Source organism: Sphaerodactylus townsendi, linkage group LG12 (genome assembly GCF_021028975.2).
Source record: "Sphaerodactylus townsendi isolate TG3544 linkage group LG12, MPM_Stown_v2.3, whole genome shotgun sequence".
In the NCBI taxonomy this organism is placed as follows: domain Eukaryota; kingdom Metazoa; phylum Chordata; class Lepidosauria; order Squamata; family Sphaerodactylidae; genus Sphaerodactylus; species Sphaerodactylus townsendi.
In genome coordinates, this window is record NC_059436.1 from 9,025,498 (window position 1) to 9,052,244 (window position 26,747).

Sequence of the window (26,747 nt, forward strand, 5' to 3'; positions counted from 1 at the left end):
TTGAAATTTTGAAAAACTGCTAACAGTCAGGACCAAACTGCACAATTTGTACTTTTAAATAGGGCACATGCAGCTTTGAAATGAGGCAAATAACTCTTCCCTGGGTCATTTTGGCTTTGGGAAAGGGAAGGTAGCAGCCTTCCCTCCAGGCCACAGTCCCAGGACAAATCTGAACCCCTCAGCCTTCCAAAATAATGTTCCCTGCTGTGATTTAAAAATTCACTGTAAAGTTTGGTTCTCAGAGAAGACAGTGCTGAACTATGTGGATCAAAGGTCAGATTCTACATATGGCAGTTTTGTATACCACAGCCTATTTTACGGGAATCCAGTGTGGAGATGTGAATACACTGACTGAGTCAGACTGGGAATGGAGCTCCTTTAAAAGTGTCTGAAAATTTACAACTTGTTGGCTTTTCTTCAGATACCAGGAAGTAGTGGCCACATTCCCATCTGTAGGAAAATTTAGAATAGTGAAGCTCTGGCCAACATCTGCAGAAGGTTCTGGAGTGCAGAAGAGTATCAGACACTGGGGTGCGGTCATATTTTGTGAGCCTGTCAGTGCATGGAGTATGAGTCCAACTTCCGTGGAAGAATATTTGGCATGAGGTCCCTATATTCTTTCACCTGCCCACTAGTGTGTCTAGACTGGGATGCAATTGAAGGATAGCAAGAGAAAAAGACCCGGGCAAACTGCCAACCCTAGAAATTGCTTTAGATTTTGTGTATATGTTATCTTCTTCATGAACAGGATGGCTTTCTTTGTTTAAGCTGGGACCTTCTCTCAATACCTCTCCTTGTCCTGCTGTGTGCTTTGGGTTCTCTCTTTCCACATGGACCCACCAGGAGCAAGATACATCTACAGGTCTCTCCATTACAGTTACTTCATCATGCTTACACACATGTGCTTCTGTTTGATAATTCTTTAGATTCTGTTTGATAATTCTTTAGATTAGGCCTCTCTCTTCTTTCCACTGTGACATGTATGTGAATTGAAAGGCTTCAACAGAAGTAAGGTTTACCTTTTTGCAACACACTTGCTTGGAGTCGGTTTACTACATTTGATACCACTCTTTCTCTAACTGTGCAACTTTGCTCTATTAACTAATACATATCCTCAATACACAAGGGGCTGCTTACTTGGTCGACTTTCAGGGTTCCAGTCCTCTCTCCTGGGCTCCTGTGGGTCAGTGGGAGGTTCATAGTAGTCAACTAGAAGTTAAAGAACAAAACAGGCAGATGTAATACTAGACCCCACGTAGAGAGATGCTCCTACCTCTGTTGTTATCTCCTGTTTTTAATACACACTCAAATTACATTCCTCTGTAATTCAGTCTATTAACAACTTTTCTTTTTGCTACTTCTCTCATCATACTTAGACAATGGAGCCAATGAAATTCATCCACTATACAGGCAGGACATGCATCAAAAAAGTGCATCTTTACACTATGCAAAATTACCCTAGGGAATTCACTGCCACAAGATGTTGTGATGGTCCCTCATTATAAAAATTCATGGCAGTTCATGTTGACAAATATCCATTGCTGAGGAGCAATGCAGAGGGAATGGCTGTTGCCATCATATGCTCACTATGTGATTCCAGTGAACGCATTTGGGAAACTAGATGCTGGACAAGATCCATCTGCTGCTATGATCAGTTGTCTAACGTGATCACTGCTGTTTCCTTCCCCTTGGCTTTACTGATTCATGGTTAACACTCCTCTAACCACCCACCAGGGTCCCACTGTCATGAACCATATCCTAATTGCTCTTACCCTGATGCTTGTTTGGATCCTGTTCCTCATCCCATCGTGGTTCTGTCGGCTCCTCCGGCAACAAAGCTGCAGAATAGACAGCTGGAATCAGAGATGCAGCAGCAAAGCATCAAGTATTGGGGAGATGAAATAGAACAGAACTTGAGGAAAGGCAGAAAAACAGGCAGAAGAGAAGAGAGGGAATGCTTGTCTCTCCCTTGCAGTCCGCAGTAAATTCTTAGGCAAAATGCTTAGGATTAATTCTCCCAGAAATTGCAGGAGACAGAATTCAGCGTTGCTGTGCAATGCTAAGGCCAAGCCCTGGATATAAGTGGAAATGTTTGCAACTTAAGTTTTTATTTCTGATATCTAAGGGGCAAAATTTCACCTTTTGAAATAGTTGGGTCCAGGTACCTTAGTACAACTCTTGAAGAAGAAGAAGAAGAAGAAGAAGAAGAAGAAGAAGAAGAAGAAGAAGAAGAAGAAGAAGAAGAAGAAGAAGAAGAAGAAGAAGAAGAAGAAGAAGAAGAAGAAGAAGAAGAAGAAGAAGCAAATGCTTGATTTGACCCTAATTAGTTTAAGCTGATCTAGCCCTTTTCTAGAGATTTTCAGGAAAGAGCTGTAAAAAGAGAACTAGGAAAAGAATGCATGCATGTCACTGTTATTCAATCAAAGAACATCAAAAGATACTCCAGCGTGAAATTGCTGAGCTAGAATTCCACATGCATAACTGTGTTCGTCTGTAATAGCAAAATAAAACAGGAGTCCAGAGGCACCTTGAAGATAATTTTGAGTGTTTACAATGGGATACATTTTCCTAATCTTTAAGATGAAATTGGACTCCACTCACTCATAGACTGAATTAGTCTTTCTCATAGCAGTAATCTACCCAGCCCCACTGCATTACTCTGTGTTACCAGGAATTGGCTGTTGTGATTCCAGATTGTGTAGCTGTGGGAAAGGAGAGAGGGAAACTTTTTTTTCTCCTGTGCCATTTTTCTAATTGAAAAAGCCCTATCCTGCCTTTCTTTAAGCAAAAAAAGATGGCAGCAAGAATTCAAAATATGCCTGTCTTTTTTTTCTGCTGGCGCTTAAATTAGCTGACTATAGAAGGCATTTTTGATCAGCAAAACAGAACAGGAAGGGATAAAAGAAACTGTCCTTTGCCTATGCCACTGCCACCAGTTAGAATTTCTGATTATGACCAGGAAGACCCAAGACCACATCGCCATTTTGCAATGGAAGGTCACTGGATGACCATGGATGAATCGATCTCTCTGAGCCTATCCTAATTCTTAGGGTCATTAGTGTAATGATAAAATGGAGGAGGGTAGAACAATATCAAAAACTGTTTTGGGTCCCCAGTGTGGAGAAAGGCAGCGCATAACTACCTACATAAATAACCAGGGTTATGTCCCATCTGTGGCTGATCTTTGCAGCTAAATTATTCATTTGGACATCTGATCATTTCACACCATCGCACATAGCTTGGGGTTTTGCTTTCGGATGCTACAAGAGAACACCACAGCGGAATCCTATGTGGAGCAATTCTACATTCCTATCATTATCAATCCGTTGCCCTCTGACTGTCATATGACTGATGTGATACAACCAGGCACTCACATATCCCTCCTTCTTCATTCACACGAGACAGCTCATCTTCTCTTCCATAGGGGGAGTGTAATCGGGGTGAATCAGGCAGTTCATAATAGTCTTCCTCTCTGGCTTGGGGTGGGATCAGCCGACTCTCTGACGAGTGGTACCTCTCTTCTTCCTCACGTGGCTGGAGAAAGGGAGGCCTCTCTGTTTTCTTTCCCCCTGAGGTTTTTTTGGTGGGCTTGGGGGATTTTTCCTTGGGTTTCTTTGTTGCCTTTGGACGTTTCTCCTTCGGCTTTTTGGTTGGCTTGGGAGGCTTCTCCTTCTTGGGGGCCTTGGAAGGCCTCACTTTTGGCTTCTTGGTTGGCTTAGGTGGTTTCTCCTTTTTTCCTTTCTTGGGCTTTTCTTTAACCCTCTCTGGTGCTCCTGTGAGAAGACAGACATGGCAAGTCTACAGTTAGGTGACCAAATTTTTCATGAGACCCCTATAAATGTCCCTTTAACAGCAGTTTGATATGCAGCAATTAGCTGGTAATAATGTTTTGTACCATGACAGGAGTCACAAAGTTATTGAGATTTTGGGGGTCCTTTTGGGAATGCTGAAAAAGGGAATGGGGACTGCCACAACATGGCTTGCATGGGGGAATAGGGACACAGCTATTCAGGAACAGTTCTGTGCTTTGCTAGTCAGTCATCCTACAGGAGGTGATCCCAAGCTTCCTTCCCCCCCTCTATTTGACACCCTTTACATCCACATAGCCACCCCTCCCTTTGCAATACTCAGGAACTAAGTAGACACATAAATGAATGGATTTGTACAATAGGTTTTGCCATTTTTTTTAAAAAAGAGACAAGATTATACTTTTAAATTGATTTAACACGTTTCATTTTCACAGGGCTTTATAATGTTTAATGTACAAAACTGGACTATGGTCAGTCACAATCCTATGAGAGCTTACACAGGAACTTAGGGTGATTTACTTTTGCAGACGCATGAATAGGATTAGGTTCCATGAGGTGACCTCACCTCATAATAGTCATGCGAATTAAGTCACTATTATTCGACAAATAAAAACTGATCAAGTTAAAAATGGGCTTTGAACACAGGCATTCTAGCCTGCAGCTTAGTTATGTAGCCACTGGATGACACTAAGGGCTCAACCTTGTTCATATTTATTCAGAACTAATTCACAATGTTTTCAGTATGGCTTAGGTATTGCAGTTAAAGTCTCAAATATCCCTACATAACCTCACAGGCAAACCAATCAGTTTTACACTTAAACTTCTGGATAAACTTGCCCAGACCCACAGACATTTTGAGCAAGAAGTGTTTTGTAGTTTTGTCTCCTTTAGGTTATGATATTTTTAAAAGGACCACATTACTGGCACATTAATATACAGTGTGGTAATACATTCCATTGGGAGAGTGGGAAGCTTGGGGAAAACAGTATTTTCCCAGCCACTGGTGGTTCTTAGATTTTTGCTTTGATTATTTCCAGTATTCCACAAGAATTGTGTGAAAACATGTAGGATTGTGACAAGTCAGGGTTTTGTTTTGTTTTTGGTAAAACTGCCAAGTTCTGCACCTATTTTTTTGTGCAAAGGACAGCAACTTAGTCTCTAAGAGACTGTTACTCAAACACTTCAGCCTGAGCTATCAGTTAAGCAAGAATGGAATACAAAAGAAATAATAAATCAATACTGGAGGTTTGCTTTCATAAAGAAGCAGTGTAGCAGAAAGTTGCATTGTGTATGCCTTGTGCATCACCAGCTGGTATCACTAGGAGCAGAGAGGATGGTGAAGAAGCTGTCCCTGTGTGTAGACAGAAGGTTCTAAAGGCACTAAGAACTCTGTGCACAAAATTTCTGCACATAACTTAAGCCATGTACTAAGCAAAAGTGTATGGAGAAGGAGCTGTTTAGGACCAGCATTAAGACATCTCTTCTGACAAGGAAGCTGAAGGCTCAGAAATCTAGAATAAGAAATCTAGAAAGAGGAGGCTCAGAAATCTAGAAGAGGAGGCAGCAGGGCATCTAATGATGCCCCAGCCTGAATTGAAATAGTTTATTCTAGATTTCTGAAAGTTTCCTCCTATCACTTTTCCCTGACACACAAAGCACAGACTGAGGTTTTGCTCTGTGAGTCAGAAGCTCAGCCTCTGAGGTGAAGTTAGTGACTAAGAGCTCTGTTACCTCACAGTCCGACAGACAGCCACAGTCTCATTCCAAAGCTCTGAACAGCAGCATTTCCATGGTCTGTGAGAGTGAATCTAGCGGGATTCTGGTCTGTATTAGAGTCCGCAGAGCCTGCACCCTCTGGGCAGTGTGCTGCAAACCAAATGACCCCGGTTCCAGGAGCAGAGCTTCCTTTTGAGGCAGTCTCTAATCCCTGGTTAAGTTGTAAATTGGCGAGACAAGCAGAGTTTTCTTCAGAGAGTCTTCCTTCTCCCACAAACTGGGGCAATACATATCATGCCTTTATCCTCTCAGCTTCATCTGGAAACAATGCTTAAAAGCCACACTAGGAAGAAGGGGCAATGACCTTCCTTCCATGCCTCTTCATGTTATTACTACAGACTTAACAAATGAACTTTAGTGAGCCTGACAGGACAGAGAATTGAAAGATAAATGTTGTAAATAAAATAAATATAAATGGTCTCCCTTTTCCTCTCAACTTGCTGACCTCTCCACTCATTCTGGCTGATTCCGCATTGGCCAAAAACAGCTGTGTGAAAACCGTGTGAAAACAGTATAAACCCTTTTACACCGTTTTGAACCCTTTTACACCATTTTCACACTGCTGTTTTTGGCCCATGCGGAATCAGCCTCTGTCTCGTTCCACAGCTGCAACAAAAGTTCAGAAAGGAAAGAAATGCCCACAACATGAGGGAAGTAGAAATGGCTGAGTACTTTTTCACAGAATCCCAAAGGCCCCTAACAAACCAGTCAAACAGGAGATCACAACCATCCACCCATCTTAGAAAGCACTGGTCTGAACAACACTATTCCTAAAACAGTATTAGATTTCCAGTAGCATCACTTCATCTTGAGGTATGCTGCCTCTTGCCATAGTTCTTTCACACGAGCAATTGGAATGGTTTGCATATTCTCACATATTCATTAGCTGATCTGTAGATCGTACCAACCCTCATAGTAGGTAGAATATTTGTGGTAAACTCCATGACCCTCGGATGTTATGGACTGGTTCTTGTCATTGCCAGCATCATGCTGGCAGGGGATGATGGGAACTGTAGTCCATAACATCTGGAGGGCCATGAGTTTGACACCTGTGCCTTAGAAGATGAACAAGCATGCGTGAATCAGCTGTAATATGAACCTACTTGAGGAAAGGTAAATAAAAAACAGACATCCCTAACCATTTATGTATTTTTGAACATCCTCCTGTCGTTGCAGGACGTCACTTGTTTCAAACACCATAGCTCTGGTGGCACAATCCTTAACTCTGAAACTTTGACTGGGTGATCCTATGGGATGCCAATAAAAGACCATAAGTGCTATTATAATCCACCATTTCTGCAGACCTTTTATAGGTTGGGCAGCCCAATCCAGAGGTGCGGGGTGAAGTGGCTTTAGGAACTGGCACAGGGCTCCATTGGTATATTTGCCCACACTGTAATCGTAAGTGGCACTTATGCCAGTAGGGAGGGCAAAGGAAGAGGTGGGTGAGTGCTGCAGAGCTCCATGGCACCCGACATGAAAAGGTCTGCTATTTGAAGAGATGTGCTAGCCACAGGTGTCAAACTCGCGGGCCTCCAGATGTTATGGACCACACTTCCCATCATCCCCTGCCAGCATGATGCTGGCAGGGGATGATGGGAACCGTAGTCCATAACATCTGGAGGCCCACGAGTTTGACACCTATGTGCTAGTCCAGGGGTAGGGAACCTGCGGCTCTCCAGATGTTCAGGAACTACAATTCCCATCAGCCCCTACCAGCATGGCCAATTCCCTACCCCTGTGCTAGTCTAAACTTGGCCACCGGTGCAGCTGGGGGCAGAATAAGGGTCTTCTTCAGGGTAGAGCTGACTTTAGTTGGCTTTCAGCATACTTCCAAGAAAGGAACGCCTCAGCATAGACCTCCAGCTCACACCACCCAAAAAAGGGGATATGAGTCCATTTTGCCCTATGAAGGGCTTTCAGGTAGCCAGGAGTTTTCTGGTTTTTGTTGGCTGCCTGGAAGTCCTCTGGGGGCATTGTCCCCAGTTGCTGCAGCTCTCTAGATAGGGCTGCCAATGGATGATTTTTAATGGCTTGCTTATTTTAAGGTTTTATGCTGTTTTTATTATTTTATCCTGTTTGACTTGAGGTGACATAGGAATAAAATATCTAGCTCTAGTTTGTTCCCAGCAATGTTGCCACTATTATCACTGTTATATTGCTGAATCAGGATGTTTGCGTTGACATCAGTAGAAAAATAAACATTTAAAATGAACATCATTAGATTCCAGAATCAAACTCTAACAATGTGAATGATATACCTCTCTTCCATGTTTCTCTCATGTTCAGAAATGCCTCAAAACACTTTCAGATTCTGTTTTTAAAATGTAGTTGGGGCCAGAATCACTGGCAGCTTCTGATTTGTTCAAGCACTTCTCAACTTTTTTTTTCCTGGAAAGAACACACTGACACAACTGCCAGACAGTCTACTACCAGTCAGAGGCCATTTTTTCTATGTAGGTGTACTTTCTCCACTGGCTGCAGTAAAGCCAACAACCACACAGTGGTTGAAACTTTTCTCTTTCCAGCCAAGCCACAAAGCAGGAAAATCTCACTGAAGAGGTTTTCCAACAGCATTATTAAGGCTACAGGATGAATATGTCAATGAGAAACAACCATGACGGCTTTTAAAGTAGTACATACAAAGATCTTCATTAGTCAGCACAGACAATAGACCCAAACTGAAAAATCAGTGTTTCCATCTCCACAGAGGCAGATCCTACGGGTCAGCTTGTACAATTCCTGCAGACATTCTTCAACATCATTTTGCAAGCCTCTCCCAGTAATGCCAGATGCTTTAAGCCAAATGCTTAGAAGGGCAGATAAAATCAATAGCTAGTGGGTTTTGAAACAGGAACAAACTGGGAAGGAGGAATTACAAACGAAACTGTCCTGTTCAGAAAGCCCAGCATACATTTACTGGAAGCACTGATCTGGCTTTATATGATGATGAGTTTGAAAATTATTTTGGAAGACTTTCCCTCGACTGTTTCTCAAGTTCATAATTGAGATAACTTCTGTATGGGCGGGGAGGGGGGGTGTACATTTTCATTTCAGAAGAAAGTGCCTGTTCTGCTGCCAGAAGTATACGTCAGAAAGCCAAAACACGTGGCTTAGAGGAAATATTATCTTTGCTTAGCAGAGACTCATCAGTTCTAAGAAGACTGAAGCAAATCTGAGCATAAATGCACGAAAAAGCAACCTAAAGAATTTAACAAGGCACCAAGTAAAGTTACTTCTGTCATTCTGGTTAGCCAACACTTTATGTGGCATCCACAAGAAACTTTAGTTACTGGGGTGCTGTGTGGTTCCTGGGCTGTATGGCCCTGTTCTAGCAGCATTCTCTCCTGACGTTTCGCCTGCATCTGTGGCTGGCATCTTCAGAGGATCTGATAGTAGATCTCTACTATCAGTAGTAGAATAGTAGATCTCTAGTAGATAGCATACTTTCAGGAGAGTAGAATAGTAGATAGCATACTTTCAGGAGAGAATGCTGCTAGAACACAGCCATACATCCCGGAAACCACACAGCATCCCAGTGATCCCAGCCATGAAAGCCTTCGGCAATTCATTAAACTTTAGTTAGTTCCCTAGATAGTAAAGGCTGCCTGCTTGGTATTGTTTGCTTTAAATTCCAACCAATCTGCCTGCCTAGAGATGGGTACCGACACACAACAGGTATGATTCACCCAGCCACAGCTGCTTGTCACTGTTCAACAGCAGTCATCCTCTACAACAGACAGTGTTGTGTGGGGGTTAAGAGCTTGGTTGATGGGAACTGGCGACCGAGGTTTTGAATCAATACCTTCTCTGCAGTGTGGATGTTCACGTAAAAATCTTGGATAGCCGAGTTACACATTCTCAGCCTAACTTACCTTATGGGCAGAGGCGTGAAAGCAAGGAGGAAGCTCGCACCGGGTAGTTCTTCTGTCCCACCCTGCCCTGAATGCTCTGCCATTCCTCACCATTCTACTGGTGGGTGCCTGGTGCATTGTGATAGGTTGGCTGGTTGGTGGGAGGGAGGGATGGAGGGAGAGAGAGAGAGAGAGGAAAGAAGAGAGGCATGGAAAAAAGAGAGGGTTTTCAGGTAAGGGAAACAGGAAATAGTGGAGGATGGGAAAATGCAATTCCACCACACAAGTCCTTGAGGATTCGCTTTTTAAAAATAGTATTATATGCATTATTTGCTCTCCTATGGGCCCAAGCCCGAGAATAAGAATGCCTTTTTTTAGCCACAAAAACTGGCCCTTTTTCAAGGAACGACACAACTTTCTACTTGGAAAAGATAGATGCATAAAAGTATGCTGTCTGCCCCCTGTTGGACATCAATATTCTTGCATCAACTATTTTGCCTAGTGCAGAGTCAATAAATACATGCACAGCCCATATCAAAAAGTACTATACGAGTAAAAAAGAAAGACTCACATCTCCCACTGTCTCACTACACTCCAAGTATTCAGAAATTCTTCTCTACTGATGAGGGTGGCTTTAATAGCGCGTGTATTTTTTAAAATATAGGCATGTATATTTACTTTGATGCTCCAGATGTTTGTATGAATTAGAGCATTGGTGGCGAACCTTTGGCACTCCAGATGTAATGGACTGAATTCCCATAAGTCTCGCCAGCATGGCCACTGAAGCCCATGCTGGCAGGGGACTGATGGTAATTGTAGGCCATAACATCTGAGCGCCAAAGGTTCACCAATTAGAGCATATATCACAATCCTGCACACAGATTCCGTGATAGGAAAAGCTTAACCTGATGTGATGCTCTTTAAAGGAAGTGTAGAAGCCTTGATTTTTTAAAAAATAACCCTAACAGGCTGCTCTTGAATCTTTAAATAAAACACCATGTACCCATGGGAAGTTATTCTATAACAGAAATTGTTGAAACATTGGTGCTGGGGAGCTTCCAGACTATGGTCGGTTTCTAGCAACATTCTTCTCCTTGGCCGTTTCTACCATTTGTAGGCTTGGTATCTTTGTGAGGATCTCCTCTGAAGATGCCAGCCACAGATGCATATTAAGCCGCCAGGAGAGAATGCTGCTAGAACACGGCCATACAGCCTCGAACACCACACAGCACCCCAGCATTCCGCCGAAAGCCGCTTGACAATTCACAACACTGGTTAAAGCTACATCCAATTTACATGGATGTAAATTCGCTGAACATAAATGCCCAACTCCTTTCCAGTGGCAATCTGTCTTGTTCGGGGTCTATTCAATCCTGTAGAGATCCCACAGTTTCTCATTAACTTGGTGTCATGCTGAAGGGACCCACCAGGCTTTTAATTCCCTGGGGACAATCCACCAAACTCTCAGCCAGGGCTGCTGCCAGAGAAAATTCGAGATGGAGAATGATGTTCTACAAGTTGCTTTGAAGATCTAACTGGAGAGAGAAGAGAAGGAAGGAAGGGAGGAGGGAGGGAGGAGGGGCCATCTGAATTGTTGAGGGCTATTCCTAAGCTCTTTATCTTTTTTATGCCTGCAAAACCCTGTCCAGGTTAGGCCCATAGCTGAAGCTACGTATTTAGCATTATGTAAACCACTGTGAGGTGAAGCCCAACAGCAGTCCAGCAGTAATGGAGCAAGCTGCACTCCTGGGGAGGGGACATTTTTTCCAGGATGGATATGTGGGACTAATAGGTGTCCTCCCTCTGGTCAGCACCTGCTTAATCAGGCTTAACCTTTCCTCCAAGCACAAGAGCTCTGTGTGCAGAAAACATAAGAAAAGGTTACCAGAGGGATACCAGAAGCTGCTTCCCAGCATTACCTGATAATACCTCAAAGTGCGAATCCGGCTCCTTTAACTTATCAGGAAAGATCCCGGCAAGTTGTTGTCCTTAAAGGGCCACTAGCAGCCAGACACAAGAGCTGAGCTAAGTGGCCAGCACCATTGGTGGACGGCTTATTCCACCTCAAAATACGGCTTGGACCCTGCCGCGATGCCAGCACTGCAGAGGGCCACTTGGCTTGGCTTTTGCTCCAGGGCAGTTTAAATATTCCAACCGGCTCCTTTCAAGCGGGCTCCTTTTCATGCCAGGACCCCCAGTGCTCACCTTCTGGCACCTGCCAGGTTGCTGTCCTTCCTCTGAAGCGTTGAGCCTCCCGTTTTCAGGCAGCTCCTCGCCTCCCAGACCACCTTCTCCCGCCTTCGCTCCTCCGCATCCATCCTCTCCTTCTCAGGAATCTACCTTCCGCAGGGAAAGCCTTGCAAGAATTCCTCGATGATCTCATCATCCCGTCAGCAGCAGCACCGACTGTGCCTCCACCCGGGCAAGACTCAGGGGGCCCAGAAGCTCCAAGAGGAGGCAGCCCAACAGCCATAACGGAAAGCTGGCTCGCATCACTGCAGACAGACGGAGACCCCTCCACACAACGAGCCTCCCGGTCCTCTTCTCACCTGCTGAGTGATCCTCCTGACCGCTGGGAAGGAGGAAAGGTCTCGCATGGAATGGAATCCACCGGGACTCCAGAAGTTTGTTGGCGAAGCTGTGGGGAGACGGCGGAGAATGTGTATGGGGGAGGGGGCGGGGTCCTTTAAGAGGAGGGGGTATTTTTAGCTTAATTGAGTTGGTAGCTTTTGCCACTGGAAAGATTGGTTGCAAAAGGGGAAGAAGAAGAAGGAAAGAAGGGGATCCTGGCTGGAATAAAGGGTGGGACCTTTGCGCGTGGGAGGGGAACGTGGAGCCCCTCCTGTCCCCCCTGCCGACTAGTTCTGGGATTTGCAGACGCGGCCGTGGGAGTCACCCGCACACCAGCGGGAAGGGCCGCCGGTCCCCGGGGAAGGCAGAGCAGCCGGCCAAGAATGCGCGGCGCAAGCAAGAGCGCCTAATTGAGACCAGGAGCGCCTGCGGTTGCGCGACGCCGCTTGAAGTGCGGGGGCACGTGGAGCGAGAGGAGAGTCAGGCACACACGGGCCTCCCCCTCCCCTCCCTCAACGCCCTGCCGGTTGTTCCTTATGCAAAAGGAGGGGACCGGGACATCTCCCCCAACCCCCCGGCAGGTTCCGACCCGCTGTGCGCGCAGGACGAATTCCAGATCTCCACGGTGCTTTCCAGAAGTTGTAGTTTCCCAGCCAGACCCTTCGGCGCTTTCAGCCAAGTCCAACCTGGGATCTGTTTCTCCGGCACCCTTTTGAACTTCCCCCGGTTCCTTTCAGTGCTGGAGAGGTGTGGGGAACCCACCACTGATGTCCACACCCCGACAGTGAAAGTCGTGGCGCAGATGGCAGGGGGACCTGTTGCCCCTTCCTCCTCCTCCCTCCAAAACCGTGGGAGTGAAAAGGGAGCCTCCGCAGGAAACTCATAACATAGGACGAAGAAAGCAAGCCGGACCTCCCCCCGCCCCCCCATCACCCAGTTTCCAGAGGAGGATGCAGTAACCGAAGAAGCCAGGCAAAGACTCGCTAAACCATAGCGGTATAAGCAGGGAATCTTCTGCCTCTCAGATTTCTCCTGAAAGCCATTTAAAGGAAATGGATGATGATTATTGTACTCGTGTTTGCAGGGATCTGCTATATCCTTTCGGGGCCTGTCTCTTTTCAAAACAATTTGTTCTAGACTACTGCCGTTATAACGGCCATGGCCACCATTTTAACGATCGTGTTAACAAAGGCTATTAGTACGATCGTTATACCGATCGTGTTAATGGATCATCACAGGCAGGGGGCTAAACGCGATCGTTATAACAGCAAGTGCTAAAACGATCGTTATAACAATCGTTCTGATAGCCTTTGTTAACACGATCGCTATAACGATCGCATTAGGCCCCTGTTTGTGATGATCCATCAACACGATCGTTTATAACTAATAGCCTTTGTTGAAACGATCGTTATAGCGATCGTTATAACGATCGTGTTAATGGATCATCACAAGCAGGGACCTAATGCGACGTGTTAACAAAGGCTATCAGAGCGATCGTTATAACGATCGCGTTTAGCCCCCTGTCTGTGATGAGTCATTAACACGATCGTTATAACGATCGTACTAATAGCCTTTGTTAACACGATCGCTATAACGATCGTGTTGATGGATCATCACAAACAGGGGGCTAACCGCGATCGTTATAACGATCGTGTTAGCAGAGACTACTGGTATGATCGTTATAACGATCACGTCAAAAACCGCTCGTTGTTATAACGATCGTTATAACGATCACGTTTAGTCCCCTGTCTTGATGATCCATTAACACGATCGTTATAACGATCGCTACGCCATTGGCTATTAACACGATCGTTATAACGATCGTGCTAATAGCCTTTGTTGACACGATCGTTATAACGATCATTATACCGATCGCGTTAGCCCCTGCTTCTGATGATCCATTAACACGATCGTTATAACGAGCGTGCTAACGTCCAATCCTGCTCAGGGTGGTCCGAGGGGGGCGGGCGGGAAAGGTGTCGGCTCTCCCGAGCACTGTGGGGCTGATTCCGCTCAGCTGCTGCAGCCCATCACGACGAGGGGGGGGGTCCCCAGCCAGGCCAGGTGTGGCGGAAGTTTGGGGGTGAAGAGCAGCATGCTTGAGAGGGAATCTGTGTGTGTGTGGGGGGGGTCGTCCCAGAGTCCACCCCCCCCAAGCAGCAGCCCTGTTCTGGGGGGGAAGAGGGCTGCTGCCAGCGGGGCCGTTTTGGAAAGGGGGGGAGGGCATCCCACGGAGGCGGGGCTTGGCCTCCGCCTGAAGCTAATGACGGGAGACCCTCCCGGTCGCCTCCTGGCCAATGGCCGCACCTTTCGCCCGAGAGAGCGCGTTGATTGGGCCGCCCCCCTCCTCCTCTCGCTGGATTGCCCGGCGGGGCCGTAAAGGCAGAAGAGTCCAGCCGGCCCTGGGAGCGAAGTGGTCGACGGGCAGAAGGAGGAAGGGGAGGGGGCCGTTTCTGTAGCTACCTGTTTGTTTTTTTAAAAAAAACATGTATTTATGCAGTTTTAAACGTTTATATTTATTGTATTTATTTGATTGTTTTGTTGTAAGCTGCCTTGAGCCGTAGAGACATGAATGGGTATAAGTGTGATAAATAAATAAATATACGTTCACCTAGGAACCCTCCTTTACTGATTGTCTTGTTTGCTACTCAATCCAGCCTGTCTCTTTCCAGGACAAAACCAGCCACATTGCTATAATTTTAAAACCCTCAGCCGTTTGCATAAGACTTTGCTTGCTGTACAGTTTGGTCGCACAAAGACCACAGGCTGTCATTTTCTTGCACACTACATCAATAATTGCATGGTTAACGATAAACCACAACATGATTCAAATGGCACATGGAACTCAAAGCTACGCTCATGATCCGCACCAGCATTTATGGCAAGGAGTGTGGCTCCTACCGGGAGAACATTTACTGCAAGAGAAATCAGACTCCTGAACGTTAAATAAGAAACATGGTGATCTGTTCAACAGGAAACAGGACTAATGGCTGCATCAGAAACTACATTTCAGGCATCTAACTCATGTTTTATAAACCCGCTGACCATTTTTCCTCTCACAGAGCACTGCAAGGGGAACACAGTTTGCAGCCGAGAAGAGGCAGGCCTGTAATCATGCAGCTCCTTCCAAGCCACTTTGTCCCTGGTTGGGTTTCTAAAACAAGTATGGCTTTGAGCCCCAATTTTCTGCCCTCACCTTCGAACTGTATTGACTAATGCTGCTTTGCAGGAAAAAAAACAGCAGTCAGTGTTTAAAAAGATAAATTGGATGCATGCCGTACAGTTCTAGTTACAAAAATATTAGTCGCCCCAGGAAATCGAAATGGCAGGATGAAATAAGAAAGGGAAGTGAAAGCCATGACATGAAAGGACAGAAATCAGGGAAATGCCTTGAACACCACGGACAGGGGCAAGTGAACTGATTGGGAAAGAAGTGTTTACTACTTTCAGTGCTGAATTCCTTGGAGGAACGGAGCAGATGATGAATAGAGAGATATATGGGAGGAAGGATATAAGCCTTCAGCCAGAACATAGCTCTTCCCCAACCCCCCAACCCCCGGGCCAAACCAGACCTGTTCTGAGAATTCTGCATCCAGCATGCCCAGCATAAACAAAATTATCAGGCAATCCGGGGGCCCTTGAGCCTAAAAACTGCTAGGAGTCCAGGACAGAACTCCCAAATGCATGGGTAAATTGGCACTCATTCATGTTATAGGCTACAGCCTCTTACATTTATGTTTGGAGAACAAAGCATGTTCTTCTGACAATTATATTGGTTTAATTAAAGCCAAAGACATACTTGGAATGTCAGTTCGCCACAGGGTCTTCCATAATCTATGAATATGTGCATAAACTCCAAACTGACTACATTTCCTTCTGAATGCCGAAGCCAGCTCTCTGCATCTCATTCCCTGGATGGGACACATCAGTGCATCTGTACATTAGTTCTTGCCTGGATGGAGCCCAGGGCAAGCACTGGAGTTCAGGGGGCATTCAGTTCGAGGCTGGGCTTGGCTGGTCCAGCTTTAAACTGCAGGCCCCACCTCCGTATACTGCAGTTTAAAAGCCAGGGTGAGCCCAGTCTTGTCAGCTCTGTCCTGGCTGGGTCCAGCGTTATATTGCTGGCTCTGTGTCTGAAGCTCCACCTCAGAGGTGGAGGCAACAGCATAAAGCTGGACCCGGCTAGGGCAGAGCACTTTCAATCCACTTTCAATGTACTTTGAAGCTGGATTTTACTTTGCGAATAGCAAAATCCACTTGCAAACAATTGTGAAAGTGGATTGAATGTGCATTATTCTGCATGTGCGGAAGGGGCTCTAAAGTTTCCAGAGTATAGCATGAGTTTATTTCTGGCAGTCAGGAGTGAGGGAGAAAAAAGGGACTAGACAATTCTTATCCATAGCCCCTCTTATGGGAAATGCTGATCATGACGTGCTGACCCCTCACGACCAATCACAGGGCTGGCCTCATGGAATCTTCCAGGGAATAAGAGAACAGTCCCCTCCCAACAAAGATACCCAACTGCAAAGGATGACTGAATTAAGCTTGGGAACTTATACTTGAGATCACAGCAATGGGTGGTGTGTGTGTGTGTGTGTGTGTGTGTGTGTGTGTGTGTGTGTGTGTGTGAGAGAGAGAGAGAGAGAGAGAGAGAGAGAGAGAGAGAGAGAGAAAGGGAGAGAGTGGGCAGGTGTTGTATACCTGCAAAGGCAAAGAACTAGCTAAAGCTGGAAAATTCCTTAAAGATAGATACTTTATTGACATTACCCTAGATATAATGATCTTCTTCTGGTAGATATTATGTAAATACAATCTCCACGGTTTCCTAACCTATACTCTAGGTATGTGAAGTGCAGAACACAATTTCCCCTTCATGGAGTACTTCGAGGGTTAAAATTATATCCCCCATTTAGCTCTCAAGTTGTGTGCAACCATCATGTGGACAAACATCCCCAGGCATATAAAAAGATGCACTCATCCAGTTCAGTGGGTCCCAGCTGTGTACCATGATGTGGATGGAGATCCACAACTAAAATGTGTACCTGCATCAGCTACACACATAGAAAATTGCACCAAGGTTCTTTGATGTTCAGTTAGGCGCACCCCTGAGGCATTAATTTGCAAGCCACAACCCTTGTATTGAGATCTAACTTGCTACATCAGCAAGAGGAAAATTACTCCAGTTGGATCATTTCTCTGTTGGTTTATTTAAATAGACGAAAATGCAAAGTTGCTTGTAAAGTAAAAAATAGAAGGGCATGTGAGGTACACAACTGCTAACCATTCTGCTCTCGCAGGTGAAGATCTTCATTATTTGGGAAATTCAAGTCTGAAGTTCAAGAAGTTAACAGGAAGTCTCTTTCAAGCCACTGTTGTTTTCCCTGTCATTGGTATTAAGACTAATGATGAATAGTTCTGGGCTGTAATCAGAAACTGGGAGCAGATGGACTCTTTGCACCAAGCATATCCTCCAAAGTTTGAAATGAACTTGAAGTGTCCTGAAGTCTGTTTCATGACTTAATTCAGAGAAAATATAGCTTAGAGAGGGGGAGGCACATAGCTGCAAACAGGCCACAACTGTTGCCTTTCTTCTTAAGAGAGGTTATCTGTGAAGATCTGCTTCATGAAGATCTCAATTGGCCACAGTCCCACTTCAGGGAATTTTTAACATTTGCTGTTGTGAGGTTTGTTGATGAGTTTTAAGAAAATAAATATCAAAGGCTGGATTGCAAGTTTATCACTTTGGTAGCGTTTTTACCACTACTCCAATACTAAACCAACAACATTTCTAATTGGGAATCTATAGATTAAAACCTTGCCAGCAAATTCAGGAGAAAATGCTTAAGAATTCTCATTCCTGTCACGAATTATGTTTATTTCAGCTATGCTGTCTGTGATGTTCTGTATTTATTCTCCATATCAGGGATTGTGATGAATTATCTAATTTGCACCCAATCCAGAGATCTGCACCATTCTCAGGGCTGGGAAAGTTTGCCTCATTAACTGAGTGCAGCTGCAAAATCAATTAGGTCTGTGCCAGACAAACTCTGACAGAGACTTATCTTTTGCTGTGCAATAAAATATCAAGGGGTTGCAGCATCAGATCTTTTGCCAGCAGAACAAGCAGAGAACTTTTTTGAGTTAATTCTCTTATTTAAAATAAAACATAACTATTCTTGTTAGGCAAGAATTTGATAAATATAAACGGATGCTAATTAATCCTACCAAAGCAGAAAAAATGCATGCAATAAAAATCAGGTCTCCTAACATATCACAAACCCTCACTATGATAGCCCAGGCTAGCTTGATCTTGTCAGATCAGAAGATAAGCAGGGTTGACCCTGGCAAGTATTTGGATGGGAAACCTCCAAGGAAAACAGATTCATGACATGGAGGCAGGCAATGGCAATCCACCTCTGTATGTCTCTTGCCTTGAAAACTCCACCAGGAGTTGCGGTAAGTCAGATGTGACTTGTCAGCAAAAAAAAGCATATCTCAAACTTAGGCTCATTCCGCACATGCAGAATAATGCACTTTCAAACTGCTTTCAGTGCTCTTTAAAGCTGTGCGGAATAGCAAAATCCACTTGAAAACAGTTGTGAAAGTGGTTTGAAAACGCATTATTTTGCGTGTGCGGAAGGGGCCTTAGTCGAATGCACAATCATTACGATTTCTATGACATCAAGGCAAATCAGGTTTTAAGCTGATTGGCAAAAAAGGTTTGGAAGCAATACACACACTGATATATTGTCCTAAGGTAAGATCTTGGAAGCCACCAGCAGCAAGCCTGAATAGCTCCTTATGTGACACTTTTAATAGAGAAGGAACAGAAATAAACCTTTCTTACTCTAATGAGTGACCATCCCCTGAATAAAACAACTGCTCAAAAGGGGTTATGAAGACAGGTAGCAGGTGAACTGGAATACATATTGTTGATGATGATGATGTAATCCATTCAATCATTCTCGACCCTTGGTGACCTGATATGCAAGCTCTTTCCACATTTTTCGATTAAGTACTGCTTCCTTCAGCTGATTGATGCTCATGCCTATCAGCCTTTATGGTATCCAGCCATCGTATTCTTTGGTGTCCAGGTCTTCTCCCGCCACTGACAAATCCGAGCATCATAGATTTTTCTAGCAAATTTGATCGCATCACATGACCAAAGTATGTAAGTCTGAGCCTGGTTATTTTCATTTCTAGTGATGTATCTGGTTTTATGCGGCTCAAGACTTCTGCATTTGTCACCCTAGCTGTCCATGGTACGAGCAGTAGTTTTCGCCAACACCCCAACTCGAAAGCGTCTATTCTTCTTCTGTCGGCTTTCTTTATAGTCCAGCTTTCACTCCCATACATGATTATGGGGAAGATGATGGCTTGGACTAGCCTGTGCTTGGTTTTGATGCTGATGTCTCTGCTTCTCCAAATTTTATCCATGCTCAGCATTGCACTACGTCCTAATGCTATTCTTTGCTTTATCTCAGGAGTTACTTCTCCATTACAGTCAATTTTTGATCCTAGGAAGATGACGTCCTGGTCTCACTCAATGTCCTCATTGTCAATGCTAATTTGGGCCCGATCTATGTTAGCTGTCGTCATGATGTTTGTTTTCTTCATATTGAGATGGAGGCCCATTTTTTCACTTTCAGTTTTGTTGTTAACATATTGTTAACTCTCAGTAAATTCTCAAAGCAAACTTATGGGTCTAAAATTAGCCCTTCTTTACAAATAAAAGAACAATAGCTTTGCTTTTTCTTCAGCTACATTAATGAACTGTCAGGTTGAATGGCAGTCCTGTACTTCTCCTGAGCAATTGCTTAACCTTACAGAGGTTCTGCAGCTATGTAAGAATACATTGATTAACTTGCAGACTCATGATTAAAATCATGAATACACAACAGGTTTGGATCCCACTACTGCTGCTGGTGGCACCTTCTTCCAGAGAGCTGGTGCCCCAAAGAGAACAGGTGGAAACTTGCTTCTTCCAGGTTATGGAGCAGGGAAATAGCCTGGGAGGTACTGAAGCAGCATGTTATACTTCATTAGCATCTGTTGTTGCAGGTGGGGCCTTTTACAACTCAAGAGCTATTCTTCAAGGCAGCCAGCAGCACAAAACATTCTACATCAGGGTGTTCAACTCTGGCCTTCCACATGTTCATGGACTACAATTCCCATCGGCCCCTGTCAGCATCGCCTCAAAACACTACTTTGTGAAGTAATTACCAAAGCAATAACTTCAGCTTTTACATGTACCAAATGCAACCCCCTGAATGACATTTCACAATTTATCCTTTAGTGCGGCCCTACACCCTGTGGTAGTTTCAGCATCTCTGACTAAGGCCCCTTCCGCACATGCGGAATAATGCACTTCTAATCCACTTTAAATGCACTTGGCAGCTGGATTTTATTGTGCAGAATAGCAAAATCCACTTGCAAACAATTGTGAAGCGGGATTGAAAGTGCATTATTCTGCGTGTGCAGAAGGTGCCTAAAAGTAGCTACAGCAGATACCCCTCCATCCCTTCCATGACAAAAAAATAACTCCAGGAAGAAATTCCATCAGTTCTTATTACCATCCTTCTCAACTAACAGATGTGAATCTCACCTGTGAAGGAAAACTGTGATCAACTTATCTGATCATCCAGGTTGGAGAGCAGTGATGTAGCCGTCTTGTTTTGCAGGCTGTCTGCAGACAGTTGTCCTTTTGTAATCTCTTAGGAGACTAGTTCTTCCATTCCTTTGATCTGCATGCCCCTGAATAAAAAGACAGCTTCCAGATGCCGTGTCCATCTGTGTTTTCTCTCCACTGAACTTGTGGAAGCTCTAGGCTTGGCCATGCTCCCGGTTGGGTGCCATCACTGACATCTGGAAATTTGATCTGGGGTTTGTGGAAAGGAAGATACTTTTTTACCTGGGAAACCCCAGCTCACACATAGGGAAATCTGCCATGCAGATGGATAACTGTATGAGCACAAACAAAGCCCCAGCATAATATTTGGACTCATAAGTTCCACCACAATTTGGGAACTCCCACTGAAAACCCATCCATCACTCTCATGGTAGTTCTCTGAAACACTTTCCAGCTCATCAGCTGTTGCGTGCATACAAAAGAAACATTTGAAGCCTTTTTCAACAAAGTGTGCTTTAGCGCTGTATTGTTCACACATTTTGTAAAAGACAGGATAGTTTGAAACACTGCCTTTCTCCCCAATCACATTCAGCAAAGCTGGGAGCGGGGGGAGTTCCATGGTTCTTGCCACCACTTTCTCTGCTGCAGTCAGAAGAATACTTTGTAGTATTTGCAGAAGAAAAAGCTTTGTAGATTTAACAGAAGCGATGGTGGATTCCTAAACAGAGTTACACGCTTGTAAATTATTGGGTTCTGTTCCGGATTGCACTGAAAATAGTGCAGGGATCAAGATATTACTCTACTTAAAAAGTTGGTTGCCCTGATCTGGATAGCCCAGGCTAGCCTGATTGGGTCAGATCTCAGAAGTTAAGCAGGGTCAGTCTTGGTTAGTACTTGGATGGGAGGCCAAGGAAGTCCAGGATCACTAGTCAGAGGCAAGCAGTGTCAAATCATCTCTGAATGCCTCTTGTCTTGAATCCCCTACGGTCACCATAACTCAGCAGATGGCCTTTTCCACCAACAGAGAGTTGTTTTCTGGACATTCACCTTCTTCTGGGAGAGTTGCAGGAAGCCAGCAGGAAGCAGACAGTGAAATGGCCCCGGATAGGAGGCAAGATGGGAAATGAGCCATGACACTTGAAGAACAAAAAGGATGAACCAGGCAGAAGATTCTAGGTTTAATAGCTGGCATCTCCAGTCACGTTTCAGGCAGTACTTGATGTGAAAAGTCTTTACAGAGCTGCTGCCAAGCAGAAAACACAACTCTGACCTTGATAGATCAATGATCTCATTATAAAGCAGCTTCACGGATGCACACCCCTGTGCAGAGCAAATGGGAAGACAGGTGCAAGCTCAGCAAGCTAATTGAGGTCAACCACAGAAGTGCCTGGAAGATGCCATGGAACTAGCTGGGTGCCTCAGGTGTCTCTATGTGCATAACACTAATGACATTATGCCATGGCTAGGGTAGACTCTCACTAGTTTACTGGGGTGATCTTAGGAGAGATTAAAATTCACCTACATCATAGGTGTCAAACTCGCGGCCCTCCAGATGTTATGGACTACAGTTCCCATCATCCCCTGCCAGCATCATGCTGGCAGGGGCTGATGGGAACTGTAGTCCATAACATCTGGAGGGCCGCGAGTTTGACACCTGTGACCTACATCATAAAGGAGCCTATTAGGCAGCAGTTGGACAGTTCCCACATCACCTGGCAAGGCTCTGAAAACTAGCCAGATCCAGAAGCATTGGTAGCAGCCCTTTATCTTCATTTAACCCAGGAGGTGAAGGAGACCAGCCAGATGTTATTACTGAACAGATTTCTTCAGCCACCTAGAGAAGACATTTAATTCTTGCTTCCACTCTGCTTCCTTCCACATTTTAACTTTGGTCTTTTCAGTGCAAAAAAGGAGAGGTTCGAAGATGCACAAAAGTAGGGAAAATAACTAATTAAGGAAGCAATGTTCAGAGGTCTGACTGCTGGATAATTCTGATGACATCTCATGACTTGGTTGTCTTGCATCATCTTTGTGACATCTGGTATCAGCCCTTAATATTCCTGTGGTTTTATTATTTAAACTCCAAGGAGGAAAGAGAATGGCCCACCAAGAACTTCTCCATTGAGTCTCATCTATTGCTGCAGTGTTCATTATCTCACAAAGTGACGACTTCCTTCCTGCGAATCATTACATCTCACATGTGCAAATTTATACACAAAACCACATCAGAGCCTTGGCACAGAAGACCTGTTCCATAGTCTTTGGAAGCACATAGCGCCACCTTGTGATAGCTGCACGACACTGCTATCTCTGTTTTGTCCAACTGGCAAAGAAAACGGGAAGCAAATAGACATGCCACATGTACAAGGCAATGAGGAACTTCTCAGGGCAGACTCACAGTTTTATAGAATACTCACTGATCTGAACCAGTTGATGAATGCAAAAGATCCATGTTTGTGCAATATACAGCAATGCCATGAGGTTGGTCCCACAGATTATTCAACCTGCACCTAGTCTTTCTGGTGAGTTGTGAGTCACATTGCTCTGTCAGCCCAAATGAAGAAATGGTCAGGTACTTGGTTGCTATGCCCAAGTCTTGGTGGGAATGCAATGACCAGTGATGGGTAATTTGCTTTCTCTTGCCTGAAGAGACCTTCAAATGCAAAAGTCAAATTTGCCGGCCAGGATATGTCTGAGACCAGTTTTTCTCAGCTGAGTCACTAAGATGATTTCTTAGTAGAAAAACTTTTTTATTATCCTTATTCCAGGGGTGACGAAGCTACTTTGGAATGTACATCACCAATCTGTCTGTTTTTTCTGCAGGCCCGTCAAATCAGTTCAACCTTCACATTCCTTAATCAGATAGTCAACCACAAAGATGCTGTGGGAGCTTCCACACGAAAGCTCAAGCAAAGTTCTTGCACAATCAACAGCAGGCAGATTTAGTTGGAAGACAAGGTTTACAATTTTATCAAGGGATTAAAAATAGTAAAAATACATACGCAAGTTGCAAGTACACACGTACAGAGCTTTAAGAAGCCTAGGATACATAGAGAAATGATCAATATCAAGAACAGAAGAGAGTGTTGAGGGAAGGGTGAAATTTTTACTGCTCCAGAAGAGGTCTGAGGAGAGCAAGAGACAACAACCAGAGCTATTCACTGGTTACAGGAAATGACATCAGGCACTGGTGTCAGAGAAAATGACATCAGGCACAAAGAAAGAAGTCCAAGGGCAAATTGTCATGGATCTTGGGGGTCTAGTTAATAGGAAAAATTAACCCTCTGGGACGATCTTCCTGAAGGGAAGGGACGATCTTCCTGAAAGAAAGCAAAGTTCCATTCCTAGCCATGGACAATATTAAACTGTAGTGATTTTAATAGATGTCTCACAGTGGCAAAGTTCCTGTCCAAGGTCTGTAAATTGAACTCTTGATCAATGTGAAGTTACCTTTACTATTTTAACTGTATTTTATATTAGTCTGTTTTGTATGCCAATAAAGGCTTTCGAATCGAATCGAAGCCATGGACCAGCTGACATAGCTGAATTTTTCCATCCTAAGCTGTTTTCTATGGCAGAGTGGGGATTTGGACCTGCGTCTCCTAGATCCTAGTCAGATGCTTAGCGGCAATGGGGATATACGGGGCAACTTGTCCCGGGTGCCACCACTGCTGTCACGTGTTGGGGGTGGGGATGGGGGCGTGTCGGGGGGATGCAGGCAGCTCATGCCCTGGGCACAATTCCTTCGTCACTGATCCTAGTCCAGCACTATGACCACTGAACCACACTAACTCACACACATAAGTCTTTGATGTTTTCTCCTCAAAAACAAAAGAAAAGATCTCTCTTTAAAGGATGCCTTGATCAACACAGTATCTTCTCATGAGTTTTGAGAAAGAACTCTCATCTAATCTTCTCCCCACTTCACAACATGACCTGCATCTAGAGGAATGCAGTGGTGATCTGTGACCTTTTCCTTTGCTAGCTAAACTCTGCAGTTTCTGTCCTGTGGAGTCCAGCCTCTTGAAGAACTAGCCTGAATTATTATTGTTATGGATAAAGCTGTGTTCTGTGCAGTCCAAAACCAACAAAAGTTCAAGTGTGTTATGTAAAATAGTTTACAAATCCAAGAAAAGCTGGAGGTAGAGAACAAGGAATGAAGTGACTGGAAGCAAGATTCAAGATTTCTAGTAAAGTCCAGTGCAGAACCTTCTAGAAACACTGGAAATTGCTGGGGAGGACACCGTCTAGTGCTCTAAATTTATTAGGATTGAAACTTGGTCTGCTGTGCCAAAGTCTGAACATTTGGGACTTGAGAAAGAGGCAATCACAACATTCACAAAGTGACAGGATGTTGGAAATACACAACATGCAAAAAATTAGGCAACTTTTCTCCTTTCCCTTCCCTCTCATGAAAGATCACTCATCTCTTCTGAAGAGATTGTCAACCACACATGGAAAACTGCCCTGATTGAAGCTGAGGGCCTGCGGCAGCACCACCCTATCTGGCCACAGGCGATCACTGAGGAAATTAAGGGCGGAAGTACTTACAGCAATAAAGTGTTCCATATGATTTCATGACTCTGGTGTATCGCTGATTATTCCCTTATTTGGATTGTCCAATAGACCCTCAGCCTATGATCTTCAAAGAACCTCCTCCCTTATCTGGCACATTAGTGCCAAACTTCAAACGCCAAGCAGAAAGGCTGTTTGAAAAACAGTTGTTGGACCAGAATCCACTGCAAATATTGGTGATGTTCTGTTCACTGGTACTTCGGATGAAAAAAATCTGAAGATTGAAAATGGGCAGATACAAACTATAGCTTGACTTGGCCATAGTCTCTGTGGAACTGGTGGAGATGAGCATGATAGACCTCTTGAAATCTGTATGGGACCAAAGAACACCCTTTTTGTGCCTTGTGTCTTACAAGGTTCCCATTGAGTGGAAGAACTTGTCTTTTGTGATACGCTGTTTTTATCCATGCACAAACTTTTAAAATGCAAAGAGGAAGATTTTAATTCTAAAGAAAGTTCCTCTTTTTGGATACTCATGACATTTAAATAATTTTATCCATTTCTGGCACTTCACACATTTCACCCCTCCCTCGTTCCCAGAGTGGTTTTTCTGTTTTGTTTTGTTTTTCATTTCAAAGAAGAATTATTTTAAAACACACACATACACACAATAAACAGCTGGAAGAAAGCACGCAGATAGACAAACAGTTCTGGGATTCAGGCAGACTGAACTCTGGGCTGCCATCCAGCATTACAGACCACAAACAAGATGGGATGGGTTTTTAAATGCCCTGAAAAGTGGTGGTGGTAGAAGCCAGGTGGGGGGACAGTGCTTTGGTCTTTTCTGCTTGCTTCTCCTCGCTCCCTTTTCCACAAAAGCTGGTCCCGTTCCCCCCCACCCCAAAATAAGGTTCCACCTTTACCAGGGTAAAGACATATACCTGTTACCTCAAGGAGAGAAAATTGGGGGTATGGAAACTGGTATGGGAAAGTGTCTTGTGAGGAAAGGATTAAGCACACTTCCCTCTTGCATCTCAACCCCAAATCACCCCTCACTCTATTATTTTGCATTCTTGTCATTTACCATTTGAAGAGCTGCCAACTCTGGGTTGGGAAATAACCCAGATATTTTGTGGGTGGAGCCTGAAGAGGGTGGGGTTTGGGGTGGGGAGGGACCTCAATGAGGTGTAATGGCATAGAGTCCACCTTCCAAAGTAACCTGAAGATCAATTGAAGATCGGGAGATCTTCAGTCATCATCTAGAGGTTGGCAACCCTTATTTGTTTTCCATAGGAATTGTTTTCCAGTCTACTGGTATTGATCTTTAGAGCCCTACATGCCTTGGGACCCACATACCTTAAGGACCACCTACTCCCATATCAATGCACCTATCCATAATAGTCATTTTTGGAACCTTGCTTTCAGAAGTGTAGCTACAGAAAACAGTGAAGGAAGGAGCACACACCCCTTGGCCTTGTCTGTACCCCCCACCCCCACACAATCTCTTGTTGGCCTAGAAGGAAAATAAAATGAATTTTAAAAGAACCACATAATTTTTTTAGGCGGGTGGCAGCGGGGCAGTGGCCAGAGCAA

The 26,747-nt window shown here is 44.5% G+C and overlaps 1 protein-coding gene across 1 annotated transcript in view; it reads right to left on the reverse strand.

Moving 5' to 3' along the window:
• The window catches only part of AEBP1 (AE binding protein 1), a 40,621-nt gene extending 28,709 nt beyond the window's left edge, over window positions 1-11,912 (reverse strand). Inside the window, exons 1-4 of the mRNA XM_048513090.1 lie at window positions 11,780-11,912; window positions 3,375-3,773; window positions 1,773-1,838; window positions 1,138-1,209 (exon numbers count right to left, since the gene is read on the reverse strand). Coding sequence (XP_048369047.1) covers window positions 1,138-1,209; window positions 1,773-1,838; window positions 3,375-3,773; window positions 11,780-11,912 — 670 coding nt within the window. The remainder of the gene's footprint in view (window positions 1-1,137; window positions 1,210-1,772; window positions 1,839-3,374; window positions 3,774-11,779) is intronic.
• Window positions 11,913-26,747: the final 14,835 nt, after the last annotated feature.